This window comes from Bos indicus, chromosome 1 (genome assembly GCF_029378745.1).
Source record: "Bos indicus isolate NIAB-ARS_2022 breed Sahiwal x Tharparkar chromosome 1, NIAB-ARS_B.indTharparkar_mat_pri_1.0, whole genome shotgun sequence".
Taxonomy (NCBI): Eukaryota; Metazoa; Chordata; class Mammalia; order Artiodactyla; family Bovidae; genus Bos; species Bos indicus.
Genome location: NC_091760.1, coordinates 140,574,610 through 140,599,044, shown reverse-complemented (window position 1 = coordinate 140,599,044; position 24,435 = coordinate 140,574,610). Strand labels below are relative to the sequence as shown.

General features: G+C 41.4%; 1 protein-coding gene across 1 annotated transcript in view; it reads left to right on the top strand.

Annotated features, from left to right (window-relative positions):
- DSCAM (DS cell adhesion molecule) overlaps nucleotides 1–24,435 on the top strand; it is an 857,668-nt gene that overhangs the window by 772,204 nt on the left and 61,029 nt on the right. The window contains exons 21-24 of the mRNA XM_070795162.1: nucleotides 14,411–14,564; nucleotides 18,090–18,207; nucleotides 20,060–20,223; nucleotides 21,883–21,981. Of these exons, the coding sequence (XP_070651263.1) occupies nucleotides 14,411–14,564; nucleotides 18,090–18,207; nucleotides 20,060–20,223; nucleotides 21,883–21,981 (535 nt within the window). The remainder of the gene's footprint in view (nucleotides 1–14,410; nucleotides 14,565–18,089; nucleotides 18,208–20,059; nucleotides 20,224–21,882; nucleotides 21,982–24,435) is intronic.

The window sequence follows — 24,435 nt, the reverse complement described above, 5'->3', positions numbered from 1 at the left end:
TGAAATACATATAATATCATATATGGAATGAGTCGCCAGTCCAGGTTCAATGCACGATACTGGATGCTTGGGGCTGGTGCACTGGGATGACCCAGAGGGATGGTATGGGGAGGGGGGAGGGAGGAGGGTTCAGGATGGGGAACACATGTATACCTGTGGTGGATTCATTTCGATATTTGGCAAAACCAATACAATAGTGTAAAGTTTAAAAATAAAATAAAATTAAATTTTAAAAAAAGATGAAAATAGTGAAATAAAATGGAAATCAGATCAAAATGTATTATACATAGAAATTTTAAAACGAGGCAAATCTTAAACTGATCCAACTAATTATTTACTCTTTATGTAATCCAGGGTATTTCTCTGCCACTAAACAGAAAGATTTATATGCTCTGAAAGAGTCTTGCCCTATAATTAAAAGAGCTATCATTCTGTTTATTCTGCTTTGAGGGAGGTATTTTTTTTTAATCACTTCTGTGAACATTCTGTCTACAAAATCAGAGCATTCAATTTTTTTAAATAGGAGGTTAATAATTAGATGTTAAAGCGTTTTAAAACACCATATTTCTTTGGTGGAATTAGTGGTTCATTAAAAAGTTAATTGAAAATTTTTAAAGTGGAATTCTTTTTATATGCATCAGAATTGCTGAATAATTTGATCTGAACAGTTTGCAACTCTATAGTCATTCTCTACACATTTTTTTCTGTTGTATTCAAATAAATTCTAGGTCATTATTAAAGTGCCTAGGACAACAGAAACTTCTTCAGTCGATTCCAGTGAGTGCTTACAAGTCCCCAAACTGCAGTACTCTGACCTAGGATCCCTGGGAGATAAGTGGAGGGATAGGAAAGACAAGGCCCTTCTCAGAGTGCCTGAAGCATCCATGGCAGAGTGACAATAAGAACATGCAAAACTATAATCCGAAGAGTACTCTAGGATTGGCCACATGCTAGGGCACAGAGCAAGCCTCAATAAATTTAAGAGTCTAGAAATTATTTCAAGCATCTTTTCTGACCACACCTACATGAAACTAGAAATAAACCACAGAAAAGAAAGGAGAAAAAAAATGATTACATGGAGACTAATCCAAAGGGCAATAAAAATTAGGACCATAATGGATGCATGTATGGCTTCCCTGGTGGTTAACCAGTGAAGAATCTGCCTGCAATGCAGGAGACATGAGTTTGATCCCTGTGTCAGGAAGATGCCCTGGAGAAGGAAATGGAGATACACTCTAGTATTCTTGCCTGAGGATTCCCATGGACAGAGGAGCCTGGTGGACTACAGTTATGGGCTCACAAAGAGCCAGGCACTACTGAGTGACTAAGCCACCACCACCAAACAAAGAGCAAATATGACACCTGATTGAGGAGATTAAAGAAGGCTTTATGAGGCTTTACAAATTTGTCCATCGATCTAAATAGTGTAAGAGATTTGGAAATGGATTCAGCCATTATTGGGTAAACATCCAGTTTTATAGAAATTACTAAAGAGCATTTAAAGTAGCTCATTATGGCTAATTTTATTTTCTAGTTAAATAGTTTCTTAGACACAAAAGGAAAATTAATACAACAGCATGTGGCTCAGCTGGTAAAGAATCCGCCTGCAATGCAGGAGACCTGGGTTAGATCCCTGGGTTGAGAAGATCCACTGGAGAAGGGAAAGGCTACCCACTCCAGTATTCTGGCGTGGAGAATTCCTTGGATTATACAGTCCATGGGGTCGCAAAGAGTCGAACATGACTGAGCAACTTTCACTTTTACTTTTACATGGAGAAGGAAGTAGCAACTCATTCCAGTTTTCTTGCCTGTGAAATCCCATAGACAGAGGAGCCTGGCAGGCTACAATTCATGGGGATGCAAAGAATTGAACATGAGTAAGTGACTTAGCACATCCCAAGACAAGAATAATTTGGGAGTGAAAATAGGTCTGGAAGACACTGTTCCTAGGCTTTTCATGGGGTGATATTGAAGCACCAGGATAAGACCAACCTCCAAAGCTTCCCATTCTTTTGAGGAGGATACTGTTAGTTTCCTCAGAAATGCATGACTCTACCCACCAGACCTAAAACCATAACACAGGAAGGCTGAACACTGGAAATGTGAGCTGTCTGACTTGGGTGTCAAAAAGTAAATTAGCTGTATTTTTCACTCTGGGTACATTGTCGCTGCATTTTCCACCCTGGGTACAATTTTAGAGATGCAAATATGTCAGAAGCCTTGCTAAAAACTTGCTATAAATATATTTTTAAATCAAATGCATGAAGTTCACATTTATTTTCCTGGGCATTTTATAAATATGAACCCATGCCCTTGACTATGACAGGGATGATTTTTGGAAGGGAATTCAAATGATTTTACTTCTAGGTTTTAGTAGGAGTGTGTCAGATCCCTTATTTTAATTAACCCTCCAATTTGCCAAACCATGATTATATCTTGTCCCTTGAAGAGCAAACTTATCTTGTGTGGGTGTGTGCTAAGTTGCTTCAGTTGTGTCCAACTCTTTGTGGCCCTATGGACTATAGCTGCCAGGCTTCTCTGTCCATGGGATTCTCCAAGCAAGAATACAGGAGGGGGTTGCCATGCCCTCCTCCAGGGGATCTTCCCAACCCAGGGATCGAACCTGCGTCTCTTATGTCTATTTTGGCAGGTGAGTTCTTTACCGCTAGAGCCACCTAGAAAGCCCCCCTTATAATCTAACAAAGGAATAAAACTCCATAAATGTCTATGAATTCAAGCTCAACAGCTATTTATGAGCTTTTATGATCACTAGGCATGATATTAAGAGCATTTGCACAGCCCAAAGAAGAGATCTGGAGTCCAGCAAGCTTATATGACCTACCCCAGGTGTCCTGTAACTATTGTCAAGCCTCATCACAGATTTCCATACTTATCAGCCTCTATATGGTCTTTCCTGGTGGCTCAGAGGTAAAGAGTCCACCTACAATGCAGGAGACACGGGTTCAATCCCTGGGTCGGGCAGATCCCCTAGAGAAGGAAACAGCAACCCATGCCAGTATTCTTGCCAGAGGAATCCCATGGACAGAGGAGCCTTGTGGGCTACAGTCCATGGGATCGCAAAAGAGTTGGATATTACTTAGCGACTAAAGAGCGCCAACAACAGCCTCCATACTTGCAATGCAGTAGCGTTGGCATAACAGCCCACCTCCCACAGCAAAAACCCATGAACATTCCATTTATAAGCACTATATCTGCAACAGCTCAGTAGATAAAATACTTGCATATGTTATAATTTAAGTGTGGGTCCCAAAATAATACCAAAGTCTTCCCTCAAGAAAGCTATAGATTGCCCTTGCTACATGACACCAGCTAAAGAGAAGAACGCTGCTCTTCTTATTTAACCATCTCTCATGGACTAAGAAATAAATAACTTCACTGTCACTTCAAGGATTTCAATGGAGAGTGATTACCTAATAATCAACATCAGGTTAAATGGTTTCTGATATAATCAGCATGTTTAAATAGTTTTTAGATGAGAAAACAGATTTTTTTTTCTCAATAGCTAATAGGAATTTATGATAGGCTTGGAATAATTGGCCAGCCCAATCTACAGATGCTCTGTCTGCTCCATCATGCTGGCATAGACCACAGTCAAAAATGAGTTGCGGGCTGCTATATTTACAGTGTATAACCAACAGGAGCCTGCTGTCTAGCACATGGATCTCTTCTCAGTGTAATCTGACAGCCTGGATGGGAGGGAGTTTGGGGAGAAGGGATACATATATACCTTTGGCTGAATCCCTTTGCTGTTCACCTAAAACTGTCACAACACTGTTAATAGGTTCTGGAGAAGGCAATGGCACCCCACTCCAGTACTCTTGCCTGGAGAATCCCAAGGACAGAGGAGCCTGGTGGGCTGCCGTCTATGGGGTCACACAGAGTCGGACACAACTGAAGTGACTTAGCATATATCCCAATACAAAATAAAAAGGTTAAAAACAAAAATGAGCCATGGGACAAAACTTCCTGTGAAGAGCCAAGCCTATACGAGTCATATACCTGGCATCAGAGCTTTCCGAATGTTGATTGGTTTTGTATGTCTACAGGTCATAACGTAACACTACTCTTCCCTGAAAACAAATGTTTAGCCCAATTGCAGTCATCCACTCAGGATTAATTCATGTTTTATTTTGGGGGATAATCACATCTTCTAGAATGGCTAATATCTCTGTCCTAACTGAAAATGATGACATTAGAGAGTTTAAGATTTACCAGAAAGAAAATTAAATAGTTAGATATTTAAATATAGAGAAAAGTGTCTTTCTACCCTCCCCACAATTTCTCCTTTTGCCAGATTGGATTCATTCATCCCTAAGAAACTACACTGGGAGTCTGTGTTTCCTTATGGTACAATTTCCTGTCTTGTTGCCCACAGCAGAGTGAAGCTCTACTATGGTCTTTTCTATTCTATTTTTCTATTCTGTCCCTCTGTGTTCATTTAACTCTTCAAAATTTGTGAAAGATTAGCCTGGTTGAAGTATCAGGAAAAATATGGAAATGAAATCAATCCTTCTCACTGAACATTCCTAGCATTTAGGAGGTAGCATCATATAACAGAATGAAGGTAGAAATTAGCAAGTCAGCTTAAACATGATTTAATCCTCATGTTGGAAAATCTGGCATCCAATAAAAACAAAATTAAGGAAATGTTAATAGAATCAATATTATTATATACTATGTAGAATGTTAAGGAAAACATTTCATAAGTAATAGTCATCCTCCCTTTTTCTCAGAACAATCATTTTTGGCTGAGCGTTAAGGGAAAGGATTTAAACAAATAGATTAGCTTCACTACCATGAATGAGCTTCTAATTAATCTTTTTCCCATAGAGCTCTTTTTCTCTTATCTGTTGCCACCTCTTGAACATGTCAGCAATGGTTGAATTATGCACCATCTAGTCAGGAAGATCCACTGGAGAAGGGATAGGCTACCCACTCCAGTGTTCTTGGGCTTCCCTTGTGGTTCAGCTGGTAAAGAATCCTCCTGCAATGCAGGAGATCTGGGTTGGGAAGATCCTCTGGATAAGGGAAAGGTCACGACTCCAATACTCTGGTCTGGAGAATTCCATGGACTACAGTTAATGGGGTCGCAAAGAGTTGGACACAACTGAGCAACTTTCACTTTCATGGACAAGTAACCCTGGAGAAGGAAATGGCAACTCACTCCGGTATTTTTGCCTAAAGAATCCATGTACAGAGCAGCCTGGTGGGCTATAGTCCATGGGGTCGTAAAGAGTTGGATATGATTGAAAGACTAACAAGAACAAGATGGATAAGTAAAGAGTTTACCCAGTGGCTCAGCAGTAAAGAATCTGCCTGCAATGCGGCAGACTTACAGGAGATGCGGTTTTAATCCCTGGGTTGGGAAGATCCCCTGGAGAAGGAAAATGCAATCCACTCCAGTACTCTTGCCTAGAAATCCCCATGGACAGAAGAGCCTGGCGGGCTACAGTCCATGGAGTTGCAAAGAGTCAGACATGACTTAGAGACTAAAAAACAACAACAATGGATAAATAAGGCTGTTTAAGACAAACATCATATAATTTGCAGTATACCTCTTTATTGGAGACATCTCACACCTATGAGCATCTCTCTGGAGATGTCCGCCTTGCTTCCCTCTATGGGACCATATGTGAGCATCCTTAAACCAACAACCTGCAAATGACATCTAGTTCCAGCACAGCCTTCTCTCCTCTGTGAGCTGAGTTAGCATTTAATCTTCTCAGGTGTGACTCACCAGTCTCTAAGGTGAGCTCACAGGCCTCTACAATCCATAGGTGGGAATGCACACAGACATCCGTCAGCAAAAATATCCTATTCTTGACTCAGCCTCTTATGGGACTCAGAGGTAAATGACCATCAAAACATTAGAATCAGAAAGCCCTGGGTAGGTGGTCTCACTTTTTTATAAGGCAAGAAAGTACTGGTGTCTTTGAAACTATTCTCACTTCTTAAGGATGTTGCCAAAACTTCATGAAAACAAGAAAAGTTACATTTACTATCCAGTTACGTATATATATGTGTGTGTTTGTGTGTGTGTGTGTGTGTGTACAAAGAAAATGAATCGCCTCTTCAATTGCTTAAATTGTTCAGTCAATTTTCTGCTTGCCCTTCTACTGAGACCAAAAAAATTGTGCTCAATTGTGGAAGTCCTCAGGGCAGCGTAGTGACAACACCTATGTAACCAATTTTCCCAAATACCCAGCAGGAACCCCAAAGTAGCTCGACTCCTGTTTTCCATCCTAATGTATAGAGAAAAATCATTCCAACTGGAGGAAGTTTTTATGCATAAACCTTCTTTGTTTCAACTTTTAGTTAATCATCTATGTAAATGGTGCAACAAATATTTACATAAGAAGTCGTATTTTTATCATTGATTTTAGCCTCATGTTTAGCTATAGCTCATGTTTCAGGTAAAAATTCAATGAATAAAGACCAATTGTATGTTATAGACAGGGGAGTGATTGAGTTTTAACTGAAGACTATGGAGAAGGCAATGGCACCCCACTCCAGTACTCTTGCCTGGAAAATCCCATGGATGGAGGAGCCTGGTAGGCTGCAGTCCATGGGGTCGCTAGGAGTCAGACAAGTCTGAGCGACTTCATTTTCACTTTTCACTTTCATGCATTGGAGAAGGAAATGGCAGCCCACTCCAGTGTTCTTGCCTGGAGAATCCCAGGGACGGGGGAGCCTGGTGGGCTGCAGTCTATGGGGTCGCACAGAGTCGGACACGACTGAAGCGACTTAGCAGCAGCAGCATGTACTCTTCACAGAAGATTTTGTAAATATATTCTAATGCTCTGTTGATGCTGAGTGTTCAATAGAAACAACTGTTATAATTTGCACATCATAAGCTTCGTATAATTAATTTGGCAACAGCATAGCCTTCAAACATTGCAGAACACAAGCACACACACAGTTTGGGGATCGTCTCTTCGGTTTTCCAGGAAACAAGCCAAATTCCCTCTGAACTTCTAGAGGGATTCATTTTTTCCCATGATTTTCTAAAAAGGAATTAGGCTTGTGTGTGTGTGTGTGTGTTGGGGAGTGGGGGGCAGTTTGGGTAGATAAAGGGACAAGTGGAGCACCGATGCTCACATGCACCCTAGCGTGCAGGCACCTCTGAGCACTCTGTGCAAGGGACTTATGGTCTCCTTTACTCCTCTCACACCAGGTACCTGTACATCAAATAGTTGACAATGGGAAATTCTCTGACGCTACTTTTTATTGAGGGAGCATGGATTTTATGACAATTAGGAGGTGTACTGTTGGCTCAGTAGTAAAGATTCTGCCTGCAATGCAGGAGACTTGGGTTGGATCCCTGGGTTGGGAAGACCCCCTGGAGAAGTAAATGACAACCCACTCCAGTATTCTTGCCTGGAGAGTCCCATGGACAGAGGAGCCCTGTGGGCTACAGTCCAAGGGGTCACAAAAGTGTCAGACACAACTTAGCGACTAAACAAAAAAAAATAGCAAACATCCGTGTCCCCTGTTTGACTGCCAAGCTGGGATTGCAGCTTATGCAGCCTCCTGATCTACATAAGGTTGACTTAACAGCTCACAAGGGTAAGAGTAAACCCTTCATGCATTGGCTTGCTTGTAATTGGCAGCGTGGAGTGGGAAAAACAGCACTGCCCTTGGATCAGAAGTACTGAACTTGAGCCTCTGCTCACCCTTGTCTGGCACTGTGACCTCAGTGAGTCACTTCTGTACCTCAGTTTCCTTGCAATATGTTTAGGCTAAGAATTTTCCAAATTGTTAAGTCCTAGTTCCTTTTTGCTTCACAATTCCTTCTTCAATTTATGTCTGTTTTCTCAGTTTTCCTACCACTGTCAGTAGGAACCAATACTTCGTTTAGAAATATCTTTGGCTAGACATCCAGTTTCATCACTGGCAGACCCCAGTTCAGCCAGCTTCTTTGACACTTTGTAACAAGGATTGCCTTTTCTCCATTGTCCAGCGTGTTCCTGATATCCATCCACTGAAATGGCCTTTAACAGCCCCATTTCTACCAGCTTCCTATTCATGATTATTTATGTATTCTCTGAGAAGACGGAGGCTTCCCCCCAGGTCTCCTCTTTTCTTTCTGAACTTTCATCAGAATCACCCTTACCACTTGCTTCATGGCAATCTCAACTTGTTCTAGCATCACCCTCAAAACTCTTCCAGCTCTACCCAGCTCAAAGCCACTGCCACATGTTTAGGTGCTTGTTACAGCAGCACCTCATTCCTCAGTGCTAAGTTCTGTGTTAGTCTGTGTCCGGACTGCTGCTTTGTAATTAAATTCATAGATGTTTAAGATTTCTATGTTCTTTTGATGAATTGATCCATTTATCACTATAAAATTACTTTCTTTCTCACTGGTAATATTCTCTGCTCATAAATCTACTTCATTTGATGTTAAGAAAACCACTCCAACTTTTTTTTGATTGATGGTAGCCTGAGATGGAGAAGGAAATGGCAACCTACTCCAGCTTTCTTGCCTGGGTAATCCCATGGACAGAGGAGCCTTGTGGGCTACAGTCCATGGGGTCGCAAAAAGTCAGACGTGACTTAGCAACTAAACAGCAAAAAATAATAATAATAATACAGCCTGGGATAGCTTTTCTGTCCTTTTATTTTTAGCCTAATTGTATTTTTATATTTGAAAAACATTTCTTGTTGGCGGCATGTATTTAGATATTGCTTTCATATCCAGTCTCAAAATCTTTCTCTTTAATTAGGATTTTAGAGCATTAACAGTTAATATAAGTATAGTTATATGGACACAGTTTAAGCCTACAATCTTGCTACATTCTTATTTTCCTATTTGTTTCCCTTTTATTCTTTTGTGGCCTTCTTTGTATCAAGTGAATATTTTTTATAATTCCATTTTATTTTTTGTTGGCTCATTGCTTTCACTGTACTCTTATTTTGTAACTTTAATGGCTTCTTTGGGGTTAATACACACTCCTTTAACTTTACCTGATGAGCCATCAGGACTTTCCAGTATTCTGGCCTGGAGAATTTCATGGACTGTATAGTCTGTGGGGTAGCAAAGAGTTGGACATGACTGAGAGATTTTCACTTTCCTTTAACTTTCTACATTCTACTTTCAAGTGATATTAAGCACTTCACTGATAGTTTGAAACCTTATGGTAGTATGCTTCCATCTTTCTCCCTTCCTAACATTTGAGCAGTTGTTTGCATACATTTCACTTTTATATGTTTTATGAACCCCACACTACATTGTTATCTTTTTCATTTTTTTCTTCCAATTTTCTTGAAATATCATGGACATACCACACTATGTAAGTTTAAGGTGTGCAGCATACTGATTTGACTTACACATATCATGAAATGATTACTACAGTAAGGTTAGTGAACCTCTGTCATCTCATATAGATATAAAATTAAAGAAATAGAAAAAAAATTTTCCTTGTGATGAGAATTCTTAGGATTTACTCTCTTAATTTTCATAATATAACATACAGCAGTGTTAATTTTACTTATCATGTTGTATATTACATCCCTAGTACTTGTTTATCTTTTTTCAAAAATGTATTGGAGTATATTTGGTTTATAATGTTGTGCTAGTTTCTGGTGTATGAATCAGAAAAGTGAATCAATTATACATATATCAACACATATGTCCATTCATTCTTTAGATTTTCCCCAGATAGTCCAGTGCAGAGTATTAAGTAGAATTTCCTGAGCTCTACATCAGGTTCTTATTAGTTATCTATTTTATATATAATAGCATGTATATGTCAGTCCCAATCTCTCAGTTTATTTCCCCCTGTAATCATAAGTTTGTTTTCTACATTTGTGACTGTACTTCTGTTTTGTAAATAAATTCATTTTTGTTCTTTTATAAGATTCTACATATAAGCAATATCATATGATACTTGTCGTTCTGTGTCTGACTTACTTCACTCAACAGGACAGTCATTAAGTGAAGTGAAGTCGCTCAGTCGTGTCCGACTCTCTGTGACCCCATGGACTGTAGCCTACCAGGCTCCTCTGTCCATGGGATTTTCCAGGCAAGAGTACTGGAGTGGATTGCCATTAGGTCCATCCATATTGCTGTAAATGGCATTATTTTCTGCTTTTTTATGGCTGAGTAGTATTCTATGATATATATATGTACTACATTTTTTTTATCCATTCCTCTGTTGATAGACATTTAGGTTGCTTCCATGTCCTGGAAGAGTGTGCTTTCAATATATGACTTAAGGGAAGATATTCAGATTAAAATTGTTTTTGACAAGACTCACTGACATCCTTCCTTTTTTCAACTTTTTATTTTATATGGGACTATAGCCAATTACTTCCCTGGTAGCTCAGACAGTAAAGTGTCTGCCTGCAATTCGGAAGACCCGGGTTCAATCCCTGGGTGGGAAGATCCTCTGAAGAAGGAAATGGCAACCCACGGCAGTACCCTTGCCTGGAAAATCCCATGGATGGAGGAGCGTGGTAGGCTATAGTCCATGGGGTCGCAAAGAGTCGGACACGACTGAGCGATGTCACTTTCACTTTCATAGCCAACTGACAATGCTGTGGTAGTTTCAGATGCGCAGCAGAGCAGCTCAGCCACACATGTACAGTGTCCATTCTCCTCCAACTCCCCCCTTTCCAAGCTGCCACATAACATTAGTTAAATACAGCAGTGTGTACATGTGGATCCCAAATTCCCTAACTAGCCCCCCATTCTCCCTGCCCCCAGCAACCATAAGGTCATTCTCTAAGTCTGTGAGTCTGTTTCTGTTTTATAAATAAGATATATTAATAGATGAAACAGAGACAAAACTTTATTTGTATCATTCCTCTCCAGATTCCGCATATAAAAGATCTGACATCCTTGTCTTTGTTCTTAATGTTATCTAACATGGTTTTTCTCTAGCTCCTTTTAGGACTGTCTTCTTAATTAGATTATGATGTACCTTGGCATGGTTTTATTCATATTTTGTGGCTGGATTTTATTTAGATTTTTGGCTTTCTGGGCTTATAGTTTTCATCAAATTGCAAAAAAATTTTAACCAGTATTTCTTCAAATGCTTTTTTTCTGTCCTGCCTCCTTTAGTGGTTCCAACTACATATATGTTAAGCTGCTTGATGTTGCTCCATAGCTCATTAATGCTGTGTTAGATTTTGTATTCTCTTTTATCTCTGTGCTTCATCTAGTAATATAACTTCAAGTTTGCTAACCCTTTTTTTCCTGCAAGATCTACTCTACTATTAATCTAATCCAGTGTATAATTCTTGTCACATATTATAATTTCATCTCAAGTTTGATTTTGGTCTTTTTATATCATTCGTGTCTATGTTTAGGCTTTTAATATCTATAGTTATAATGCAACTATAATACAATTATAACCGTTTTAATGCCCTTGTCTGTAAAATCTTTGTCAATTATAGGTCAATTTTGATTGATTAAATTATATTGTATGTACGAGTCTTGCTTTTTGTTGTTTCTTTGCATTTTTGGAATTTTTTATAAGTTTTTTATCATTTATTTTATCGAAGTATAATGTGTTAATTTCTGCTGAACAGCATCGATTCAGTCATGCATTTTTTTTCATGTCTTTCCATTGCGACTCATCACAGGGTATTGAATACAGCTCCCTGTGTTATCATCACGGGATATTAAATACAGTCCCTGTGTTATCATCACAGGGTGTTGAATACAGTCCCCATGTTATCATCACAGGGCGTTGGATACAGTCCCCATGTTATCATCACGGGGTATTGAATACAGTCCCCATGTTATCATCACAGGGTGTTGGGTACAGTCCCCATGTTATCATCACGGGGTATTGAATACAGTCCCCGTGTTATCATCACAGGGCATTGGATACAGTCCCCGTGTTATACAGTAGTGCCGTGTTGCTTTCCCATGCTGTGTACACCAGCTTCCCTCTGCTAATCCCAAACTCCCAATCCACCGTCCCCTACCCTCTGTCTCCTGGTAACCCCAAGTCTGTTCTCTATGTCTGTGATTCTGATGTCATATCATATTTGTCTTTCACTTTCTGACTTAGTATGATCATCTTTAGGTCCATCCATTTTAACAGGTTTTTCTGTTTTAGTTATAGTTCACATACCATGAAATCCATGCTTTTATAGTATATAATTCAGTGACTTTTAGAATATTTAGAGGGTTGTAGAGTCCCTATTGATATCTAATTTTAGAACATTCATCATCCCGCCATGCCCACTATCAATGTATCCCCATTCTTCCCCTCTTCTATCCTGCCCTGGGAAACCATTAATCTACTTTCTGCTACTATGGATTTGCCTATTCTGAACATTTCATACAAGGTAATCATATTAATCTCATATGATAATCATATTAGTCTAATATGACATAGCCTAATATGATAATCTAAGCATAATGATCTGGTAAATAGTTCGTTGGGATTGGCTTCTTTCACTTAGTACAGTGTTTTCATGATTTATGGAAGTTAAGCATGTATCAGTGCTTCATTTCTTTATATTGCTGAATAATCCTCTATTTTATGGTGCAATACATTTTCTTTATCTGTTCATTAGTTGCTACATAGTCGGGTTATTCATATCTAGAAAATTTTATTGGATGCCAAATATTATATCTTTTACCTTATTGGATTTTTTTATTCCTATAAAAAGTATAGGCCCTTTTGACTTTTGTCCATGGATGCTGTTCAGTTATTTGGTGATGGTTTGATCTTTATGAATCTTGAGTTTAATAATTGTTAAGCAATAGCTTCCCAGGTGGCACCTAGTGGTAAAGAACCCACCTCCCAATGAAGGAGACATAAGAGACATGGATTTCACGCCTGGATTGGAAGATCCCCTGCAGGAGGGCATGGCAACCCACTCCAGTATTCTTGCCTGGAGAATCCCATGGACAGAGCAGCCTGGCAGGCTATAGTCCATAGGGTCACAGAGTCGGACAAGACTGAAGTGACTTAGCACACATGCAGGAAGGCAACACAAGAACATTGTTCGATCTAGGGCTAATTATCCCCCACCATCAAGACCCTATGCACAGTATCCAATGGCCCATCGATTCTGAGGGCTTCCTGTCTGGCTGGTGGGAACAAGCGCTATTTCTAGCCTTGTGTGAAAGCTGAGCACTAGAACCTCCAATCCGTTTGAGTGGTTCTTTCCTTGGCCTCAGAGAGCTTTCCCACATACACATATCAGCTCAGCTAAGATCTAAGAGCGACCCTCTCAAAATTCTCCATGAAGTTTTCTTCATAGTACTCCTTCCTATGTATTCCAGCCCCCTCCCAGGCTCTCAGCTCTGTCTCCTCGACTCAGGGAAGCTGCTGGTCTTCTCCTTGGTTCCCTTCTCAATGCCATGGTCTGGAAACTCTCACAAAACTGTAACTACCCTGTAACTGCAGGCTTCACCTCATTTATTTCCCATATTTCAGGGAAGGAAGCACTGTCCTTCATCACCTGATGTGCAATGCCTTTGAAACTGTTGTTTCACATATTTTGTGTGTTCTTTGATTGTCTCAGGTAGGGTGATCCGTCTTGTTCTTGGTATTCCATCCCAGCTGAAAACAGATGTGTCATGACCCATATTTAAAGGGTTAAATTACCCCTGTTGTTGTTCAGCTGCTAAGTCGTGTCTGACTCTTTGCGACCCCATGGACTGCAGCATGCCAGGCTGCTCTGTCCTTCACCATCTCCTGGATTTTGCTGAGACTTATGTCCATTGAGTCAATGATGCTGTCTAATCTTCTCATCTTCTGTTGCCCCAATTTCCTTTTGCCTTCAATCCTTCCCAGCATCAGAGTCCTTTCCAGTAAGTCAGCTCTTCACATCAGGTGGCCAAAGTATTGGAGTTCCAGCTTCAGCATCAGTCCTTCCAATGAATATTCAGGGTTGATTTCCTTTAGGATTGACAGGCTTGAGCTCCTTGCTGTCCAAGGGACTCTCAAGAGTCTTCTCCAGCACCACAGTTTGAAAGCATTAATTCTTTGGTGTTCAGCCTTCTTTATGGTCAAACTCTTCACATCTGTACACACCTGCTGGAAAAACCATAGCTTTGACTACATGGACCTTTGTTGGCAAAGTGGTATCTTTGCTTTCTAATATGCTGTCTAGGTTTGTCATAGCTGTCCTTCCAAGGAGCAAGGGTCTTTGAATTTCATGGCTGCATTCACCATTTGAGTGATTTTGGAGCCCAGGAAAATAAAATCTGTCACTGCTTCCACTTTTTAACTCTTGGTGGCTGTCAAAGCTGCAGCATTGAGACATGCAGACTGTGTAGAAATTGCAAACCCCAGCTTTTAGAGAAGGATGAGGGTGGCTTTTGTTTCTCGTAACAGATAACATGTTGATAAGCATTCCTTTAGGAGATTCACTTTTGCCATTGCCTCCTTGAATGTGGGAACATTTATGTCTCCTCTCACAGGTGATCAGCGAGTTTGAAGCCTCTCCTGACTCATTTTCCTACAGAATTCCTAACCTGAGTCGGAATCGTCAGTATAGCGTCTGGGTGGTGGCCGTGACCTCAGCCGGCAGAGGCAACAGCAGTGAAATCATTACCGTGGAGCCTGTTGCTAAAGGTGGGTGGCACGCTGCAGGAAGGACCTTATTTTCCACTACAGTCGTACTGGCTTTACACCTCTGTTCTCTTTGAAATAAAGCTGATAATGCCCCACAAATCAAGTAAACCAGAACACCACGTGTTGCCCATTTCAGCCCAAGAAATGGGTCATTGCTAGCTGGCACTGGGCTTCTGTGCCAATCGGAATACCACCTCCTATGGATGAGCAGCTTTACAACTGCCAGTGTCTCAGGAGAAATAGGAAAAGGAGACCCCATCCATCTGTTAGAGTGAAAATCACTACGTTACTGCTTCCCAAGCAAGTTCTACCATCTTCAAAATCAGGTATCATGCTTCTTAAAGATAAATGTCTATTTTTTGGTCTATGGAATTTGAAACCTGACAACTGTAAGAAAATCATTAGTTCTTCTTAAATTGATGTTAAAGTGAAAGTTGCTCAGTAGTGTCCAACTCTTTGTGACCCCATGGACTATAACCTGTCAACATCCTCTTTCCATGGAATTCTCCAGGCCAGAATACTGGAGTGGATTACCATTTCCTCCTCCAGGGGATCTCCTAGATCCAGAGATTGAACCTGGGTTTCCTGCATTGCAGACAGATTCTTTACCATCTGAGCCACCAGGGAAGCTATTGACAGAATGCTGTAAATACCTTAGGTAACAAAATGAAGTTTGTTTTAGGAACAAAAAGTTCCACAAAGTGAATGTAATATCTTCACGTTAAGATGTTATACTGGCCCTAAAAAGCACATACAGACACAGAATATTCTTATTTGACTTCTGGTAATTGCTGCCATACAGTATTCAGAGTCCCCATAAATTAGCCCTTGTCAATGAACAAAAGTATTTACCTCACAATTCCAAGCCAACCAGAGATGCTCCTGACTCTGAAATATACCACATTGAAAATTTAGTACTCTTAAGGCTTCCAGATGCCTGAAAGAGAAAACAAACCTTCCAAGATTCCAGCTTCTCACTTTTAACCAGAGTTCACCCAGAGTTGGAGATGATGATCAAGATGGGCTTTCCAAAAAGAAGCTGAGCTAGGGAATGCCTCTGGGTTGGTGCAGGCATCCAGAGGGCTGGCACCGCCCAGGAGCCCCAGACCCTGGCAAACTGTAAACTATAATGGCCAAAAGGTCCAAGCTGGACAGACGGGGCTGCCCAAAGGCAGAGGCAGCAGGTGCAGCTTATGTTGTATTTGTTGGGAGGTCAAGGCAGGCTGGCAGATCCCGCTTTAAAATCCAGGGTTAGGTTCAGGAATAGGGCTGGGGCTTTGGTACAAGGAGGAGCAGAATGCAACCACAGACCCAGTCCTGGAGGAATGGTGTCCTGGGAGGAAGCCCAGGGTCAGGGGGCAGCACAGAGCTCAGGGCCATGTAGCTAGAGCACCACAGGAACTGGGAAAGACATCAGGTTGCTGGTGAGGCACAGTATCTGATTAGAATCACCTGAGGTCCTCATTCAAAGACGGCCTCCTGGAGTGCCCCCCGCCTCGCCCCGCCCCGCCCCGCCCCGCCCGGAGATCCGCTGAATCACAGAGCTAGAAGAGGAATCTGCATTTTTTCACCAAAGATTCTACGTGATTCTCTTGCCTGCTCCAGTTTGCTTAGTCTTAGAATTTCACAGTGGGATCCTAAACATGCCAACTGCTACCAACAGGCATTAATTCTAGAAACCACGGTTGTTGGGCTTGAAGATGAAGTGGTTTTAGCCAGTGCTTTCACAAAACGCTGATGGAAAAGCACTCCTAAGACCTGGAGTGAAGTTTAGGAGTTAGAGTCAGCATATTAAAGAACTGAAATGACCAGAATAGAATTGAGTCAAGGAATCTAGGCTAGGCTTGAAAAAAAAGTAGAAAAGATCAGAATGCATGACACAGTGAGCATTCATGTGTAGAACCTTATTTTCATTCACACACATATAACATATGTGCAGCTTCTGGAATTCAAAGTAAAATGTATTTTTTTTTACAAGGGGAGGGGGCTATTGGAAAGCTTAAAAGCCCTACCTCTAGCTGAGTTTCCCTAATCAACCCCCATTTTGCTGCATGAACATTCCTCCTCATATAAGAGGATGGTCTGAAAGGTATGAAAGGGACCAGCCTTCCAGTGTCAGAAATCCAATGCCACCTGCCCAGGATATTTTTGTTACCATGATGGAAAATCAGAAATGTCAATTACTGATAGAGCATCACAGTGACAGGGTCTCCTTTATGGGCCGCCTCTGAAGACACTCCCCTCAGGAGGAAGAGCCACAGTTTCCTTTTCGGGCAGGGCATGTTGCTTCAAGCATGTGGATGGGTTTTGCTGTAACATTGGTTGCATAAAATAGACTCTGCCTCTGAGCCCACTGGCACTGCCTCGCTCTCTGCTCTGGCCTCCAGTGCTCAAAACAACAAAAGTCAGAGTTGGCTGCTAGTTCATAATAAATTGTGTTCTAGACCAGGGTGACTCCTGTTGAGTTGGCTCCAGGAACTCCACCTTTCCTTGAATTCCAGTACTTTCCTGAGGAGCCTGGCCCTCATGTCCATTGGTCAATCTCAACCATCAAGTCCAAAATGGTGCAAGGGTCCCAACACTGGTCCCATCTTTTTGAGTCCAGAATCAGATTGGAACGGCTTCTGCCTGCAGGCTTCTTGTCTGTGCATTTAGATGGGCTGAGCTTCTGGAGGGAGCATCCTGGAAACCAGGGCCCCAGGGCATGGCAGAGGTCAAGCAGATCATTTTGCCTCTGGAAGACTCATCTCTTGGTGCCTCTGCCAGCTTTTGTGTCTCACCCAAGAAGATGATGCTAGGAACCTGTTAGTACAGGGCCTCTCCAGTATCCAAGGATGTCCCTGCAAACAGGGCTGCCCTGGGCTTTTCCCTCCCCCCACCCCCATGTTCTTTGGCCACTTTGGGACTGTCCCAGTGCCCAATGTCCCCAGGAGAAGCTTTTGTTCCAGCAACTGAATCACTGTCCCAAGAAAATAGTGATACTTCAAGAGAGGTCACTGGAATTTTTCCCTTAACGTTCGTGCTGAAGATCAAGCTGATATAAAAAAGCTGGGAAACTACCACAAAACTGATAAATAGAAGTCATTCCAGTTTTACCTCTTCCTGTCTTGGGGCTTTATGTTTTGTTTTGTCTCTTCTCTCAGATATTAAAAGTATATTTTAATGTGCAGTTTGGGGTGTTGAGATAAATTGCTTAATAAAGTGCTTCGAAAAATAACTGGGCTCACAGAAAGCACAGCTTGGAGCTGCTAGGCTTATGAAGTCCCACATATTTAATTTGAGATCACCGTGTCTAGTTGATACAAGGGGAGAAAATACTATAGTAGGGATTTTCAGCAGTTCATATGTTCGTACAATGAAAATCCCTTAGACACACTGATACAAGGAATAGTGTTGAGAAGTGTGACATTGATTGGCAGGGCTGCACTCACCTTTGGGGGGTGTCACTGGTTTAGGGAAGGTCATCTTGGCCCCTGTAGACGAATCCATAGAGTCACTGCGCTTCTGCTCTGTTTGGTGGTCCAGCTCCCGCACGAATCCTGACCTTCAGTGGCACGGTGACTACTCCCTGGATGAAAGACATTGCCTTGCCTTGTAAAGCTGTTGGGGACCCCTCTCCTGCCGTAAAGTGGATGAAAGACAGGTAACCAGTAACCCAATGTATGCCCTCAATACAGCACTAGGAGAGTGCTTCGGACACTGTTCTGGGTCTCGTGGTATAAAGTTGTAGATTTACACTCATGAAAGCTACAGGAAAACTACCTAGTCTTCTGCAATAGAGAGGAAGCTGGTTGAGGGTGATGGGGGAGGAATCTCAGCTTTAGTACTAAAAGGATCTGATCTATCATGTCAATTCTCTTAAAATTCTTAGCTTTAAGTTCATGACAATGCTTCCGAGGAAAATAGTTTAGCCAACTGAATAATTTCTGTGTAAGTTTTCTGTACTTTATCATGAAAATCCCCTATATATCTGAGATGAACATACCCAAGGAGACTTGAGACTTAGACTTATCTCTTCTCCTTCCAAGACAATGGGCCAACCAACCCTAATTGAAATGCTCTGAGAAATGGCTTTAAGAAATGGAATACATTGCTGTTACTGTTGTTCAGTTGCTAAGTCATGTCTGACTCTGCAACCTCACAGACTGCAGCATGCCACACTTTCCTGTCCTTCACTGTCTCCCAGAGTTTGCTCAAATTCATGTCCATTGAGTTGGTGATGCCATCCAACCATCCCATCCTCTGTTGTCCCCTTCTCCTCCCACCTTCAATCTTTCCCAGCATCAGGATCTTTTCAAATGAGTTGGTTCTTCATATCAGGTGGCCAAAGTACTGGAGTTTCAGCTTCAGCATCAGTCCTTCCAATGAATATTCAGGACTGATTTCCTTTAGGATTGACTGGTTTGATCTGCTTGCTGTCCAAGGGAGTCTCAAGGGTCTTCTCCAGCACCACAATTCAAAAACATCAATTCTTCAGCACTCATCCTTCTTTACAGTCCTTTTGCCTTCTTTATGGAATACATTAGGACTTTGCTAATGTAAAACCCAGTTTTCCACGCTCGGTAGAAATTATTGAAATAATAACAGCTGAGATGGAAGGGAGAAAGTGGATGAAATAGATTCCATTCATGTAAATTTTTAAAGTACTTTACTCAGAGGAAGAAATTAAGATATAAATAAAGGGCTGAGCATTCACTGATGAAGCTAGAGATTTGAGATTGAGAAGAGTCCCTATTTTCAAACAAAGGCACTTCAAAGACATAAACTATTGAAATGATAGTCTTGGTATGTGTGTGCTAAGTCACTGAGTCATGTCTGACTCTTTGCAGCCCCATGGACTACAACCTACCAGGCTCCTCAGTCCATGGGATTCTCCAGGCAAGAACACTGGAGTGGGTTGCCATGCCCTCCTCAGTAACTACTTTCTCATCTCTTTTAATGTCAGTTAAGGGAATCAGTACGCTCCCAAGGTTAAGTGGCATCCACCAGATGTGGGGATGGCCCTAGATGACTGGACAATCCCTTCTCCCTGTGGCCAAGGCTAAGAAATCACCAAAGGAGCTCTCTTTATTACCAGGGTTGGCTCATCACCCTCTTGCCACACTGCAGTTCATTTCTGATGCCACAATCATTAACTGCAATTTTCCATGAATCTACAAGCCACCCCAAAACTTAATTGTCCCGATATGATCTGGTCAAAATGGTATATCTGCCCACAGAACCAATCTCGTTTGGTATATGATAAGCATTGACCTATGTCAGGAGCCAGAAGCCACACAGACCTCCACACAGACTTCACTTCAACACAGCATTTTGTACAAATAATCAAACTCAGCTGTGTGACTGTTTTCATCATATAATCATGGTTTAGTTCTTACTTAATATAATATTCCGAATGGGTTGTCTGCATCAGAGGGTGTTTATGCTTTTCCCCAACCTCAGCTAACTTAGATTGTAATTTCTTTAATCTGCGCCTTTTTCTTCCTGTGAGGTAGTAACGGGACGCCCAGCCTGGTGACGATTGATGGGCGGAGAAGCGTCTTCAGCAACGGCAGCTTTGTCATCCGCACTGTGAAGGCAGAGGACTCTGGCTATTACAGCTGCATCGCCAATAACAACTGGGGGTCGGATGAAATTATCTTAAATTTACAAGTACAAGGTACCACGTCTGGGGGTTCTTCTTAATGCTACTTTTTGTATGTATGCCTATGTGCAAAGAATGAAAGTGAGCAAATTTAAAAATCAGCCTTTGTAAAGAGCTAATTGCTACTTTCATAGAACAAAAGCATAGATGTTCATTTTGGAGATTAAACAAATCAAAGTAAATAAAAAGCATTCATAACCTGAGAGCTAACACTGTTTACATATTTTCATATGAGAACCTAGTCTCATCTGTCTTTGTGTGTGCATCGCTGAAAAAGCCCTTCCTAATAACATGCTAATTGCACGATTTACTCCACATGTATATAAGCGTCACCCAGAAAATACTAGCAAAAAATAATTCCAAATTGAGATGCTTTATGAATGTTAATTAACTCACTAGTCATATGCAGTGTATATTAAAAGGACACTAGCTGAAACTCTAGAGGGCATTCATGTTTAATTATGTATTTAATACAGTGTACGTAATTTTTCTTGACTTCATACTCCAAAAGTACATGACAAATTTAAGACTGTCAAATTAAAAACATGCATAAAATCCCAAATGGCCACTGATTGGGTTCAAATTTCGATGCACAGTGATATTTTATTCGTAGAAAAATCAAAGTGTATACTTTTCCAGATGTAAGTGTTAGCACATTAATAATTAATATAGTGTTAACAATATTGCCACATTAAATTAATCACACTAATTTGTGTTATCATATTAATAAATCACAGAAGGATTGATAAAAAATACAATAAATGTTGCCCTCAGTGGGAGGGAAGGGAAGGAGTACTATCTATTTTTTTTTAAATAATGTAAAATTGATCTGGAATTTCAAGTAACTTGAAGTTGGGAAAATTTCAGGGCATTTTTCAGAGATAGACACTATGTTATAACTCTAAAGAGACGAATCTATTTTTCATGGCTTTGGGTTAATACCAGGCTTCTCTCAGAGGAAGGGAGAAGGACGTTTTATGAGAAGCTTCCTATATAGTTTTGATAACCTTACTTCAAATTTCTTCAGTATTTCTGTCCAGAGAGCTAATCCAAGATATTACTAAGGCTCATTGATAAGAAGTGTGTATTCTTCAAACCTTATGTGACAGTTCAAATGTGTGTACTTCCACTCAGTGGTGCACCTGTGATTTCAGTGGAGAGTGTGTGTGTGTGTGTGTGTGTGTGTGTGTTGCCTCTTGGAAGGGTGGGTCAAATGCTGGAAATTTTTGCAGTTTTTTTCTCACGAGCTACACTTACCCTCCCCCTTTCATACAGCTGAGAACAGAAAAGCTAAGTGGGTGCCATTTGTCTTTGTCATTTGAATCATGGCTGAAATTCAGAGTGAAATAATGCATGTATCTTTAGTAAGTTCACAGAAGGTTTTAATGAGTGATGAGCAACTCAGATACTCAAGGAATTGGCGAGGGAATGAAGAAATAAATCCAAGTAGAAATGGGGTTGAATTTCTTTAAAGAATAGAATCATTCTGTTCTATCTCTTTAGCCCAGGATATCAACTAAATAGACATTTTGACAGACATGAATTGCATATTTTGTCAACCTGAAACATTTATTTAATAAGTGGCTGTTAAAAATCATTTGGTAAATGACTGTTAAAGAAGACTGAAGATGTGAACAACTAATTCTTGTTTTCTAAAAACTGCTTCCTCTCTAGTTCCACCAGATCAGCCTCGGCTCACAGTTTCAAAAACCACCTCTTCTTCCATCACCCTCTCGTGGCTCCCTGGGGACAATGGAGGCAGTTCTATAAGAGGTAAGAAGGAAGAGGTTGCCCACAATGGTTGATTAATTGACATTATCCACAAGTTGATAAGTGACACATTTTTACCAAGTAATTGTCATGTGTTAGTTTGTTTCTCCCCCAAACTCATCATATAATGAATTCTTCCATTACCTACACATACCCCCCCAGAAAAACATACGTCTATTTTTATAGTATTTGTTGTCACTCACTCATTCATCCAAGGAAATCCATTCACATAATCAGTACCATGCATCCAATCTGAGTGAAATATTAACACATACCAATAAAGAACATGAGTATGGGCAAACTCCAGGAGAGAGTGAAGGACAGGGAAGCCTGGCATGCTTCGGTCTATGGGGTCATGGAGAGTTGGACATGACTGAGTGACTAACACGTCCACTTTCACAAACTGAAGGAATGAGCTAGCCTGATGATTCCAGCCTCAATAGGATTGGACAGCAGCAATAAAGAAAGAAAAAACGAATGTGGTGCCTCTCCCCTAAGAGGCCACATTGAGTTTCTTCCCCTTGTTATCAACACTGCTTCTTCTGTTCAGGTACTCATTCCTTCAGTTGAATAACCACAGCGACTGTTCTGATTTAGAATGGATTAAAAGATGGGAGCTACTGTTTCCACAAATCTTCTGAAATCAGGAGTAGAAAAGAATAAGGGTATTTAAATGGAAGTAAGGAGCTTCCCTGGTGGCTCAGAGGGTAAAGAATCTGCCTGCAATGTGGGAGACCTGGGTTCAACCCCTGGGTTGGGAAGATCCCCTGGAGAAGGAAATGGCAACCCACACCAGTATTCTTGCCTGGAGAATCCCATGGACAGTAGAGCCTGGCAGGTTACAGTCCATGGGGTCACAAAGAGTCAGACATGACTGAGTGAGTAACACGTCAACTTTCACAAACTGAAGGAATGAGCTAGCCCAATGATTCCAGCCTCAATAGGATTGGGAGAACATTCTGAGCAATATTTGGACCAAGCAGAGAGAAAGAACCCAGAGGGGCAACTGCAGATGCATGGGATTAAGGAGCAAGTGACAGAAGGGGTCCTAGAGCAACAGGGAGAGGCTGGAGGATAGATTTCTGCAGGCAGAGGACATCCTTCTTCTGAGAGAGGAGGAAGGTGAAGAGACAACTGGACATACAGAGCCATTTTAGAGCAAGGCCAATGGCGTCTGGAGCCAGGTCATTTCAGCACGTGATAGCAAGTTGCCGCTCCTCTTCCCAGCTTTGTCCTCAGTAATCACAGCCAGGTCAGGGATATTTGCACACCACCCAAATCAAAAATGCTACCCATATGGCTTTTCTTTTTTCAAGACCCAATTGTTAAACATTGATTAGTGTTCTACTGGGAGAAAGGGAGGATTTTTCCCTGTTGTAGGGAAGAAAAAGGTGGTATTATTTTTTTTTTAATAGTTGGATGATTAGGGGAGAGGATGTGTTTGTGGGTTTGAGGAACGTGGGTAAAATCTATAACAGATGCCATAGGAAATGCACCGGGAGTCATTAATGGCAAATGCCATTGCCGAGAGGAACAAGGCTCCAGCTGCAGGGAAACGGCACAGATTGCAGTGGTCACAGTCATCACAGGTTAATGACTTGCTCAAGAGGTGCTGGACCAGCTGCACAGGGAGGTGAAGCATAGTTTCCAAAGCTGGTGACCGGCAGGGTAAGTGTGGCCAGGACTCACCAGAGTGAGTGAAAACAGGCTTCTGGTTAAGATTGTCTATCAGAGGTTCTAAGCTAGGTGGAGAACCAGAAGATGTAAAGGGAGTCAAATGCACAAATATTCCATATTACCAACTTCTGGTCATTCCCACTAAAGAAGTTAATAAAGAAAAGGTGGAAAATTAAAAACAAAAATGGGGCACCAGTAGAGGAGTCTAAGGAACCCTAGGACTTGAGGCTCAAATGACACAAAGTCTTGGGTCTGGAGGGGCTTCCCTGGTGGCTCAGATGGTAAAGAATCTGCCTGCAATGCAGAAGACCCAGGTTCAGTCCTTGGGTTGGGAAGATCCCTTGGAGAAGAGGATGGCTACCCACTCCAGTATGCTTGCCTGGAGAATCCCATGGACAGAGGAAGTGTGAATTCATGGGAGAATAATTTCAGGAAAGGCATGTAGTGGAAGGTCTTAGAGATGGAGCCAATTTCAGTAATGAAGAGTTTCCAAGCAAAGATGACCAGAAATCCTTGAAATACAGTGGGGGCCAAAGCCATTGACATGGGGGTTCCCATGACCAATAGTTAGAAAAGCTTCCTAGAAGTGGTTTAGATGGAGGACATGAGAAGGAAAGCAGAAGTCCCGTGATGCATGGGGCACCAAGGAGTGGTGAAGTCAGGATATGACGGTGGAAGCTAGACCCAGATCCACCACTCACCTGTCCAGTGTTGAGTGCAGATCAGGAACAGGGAAGGGAAAACAAAGCTCAGGAAAGAGGAGGGGCCTCAAGGCTGCAG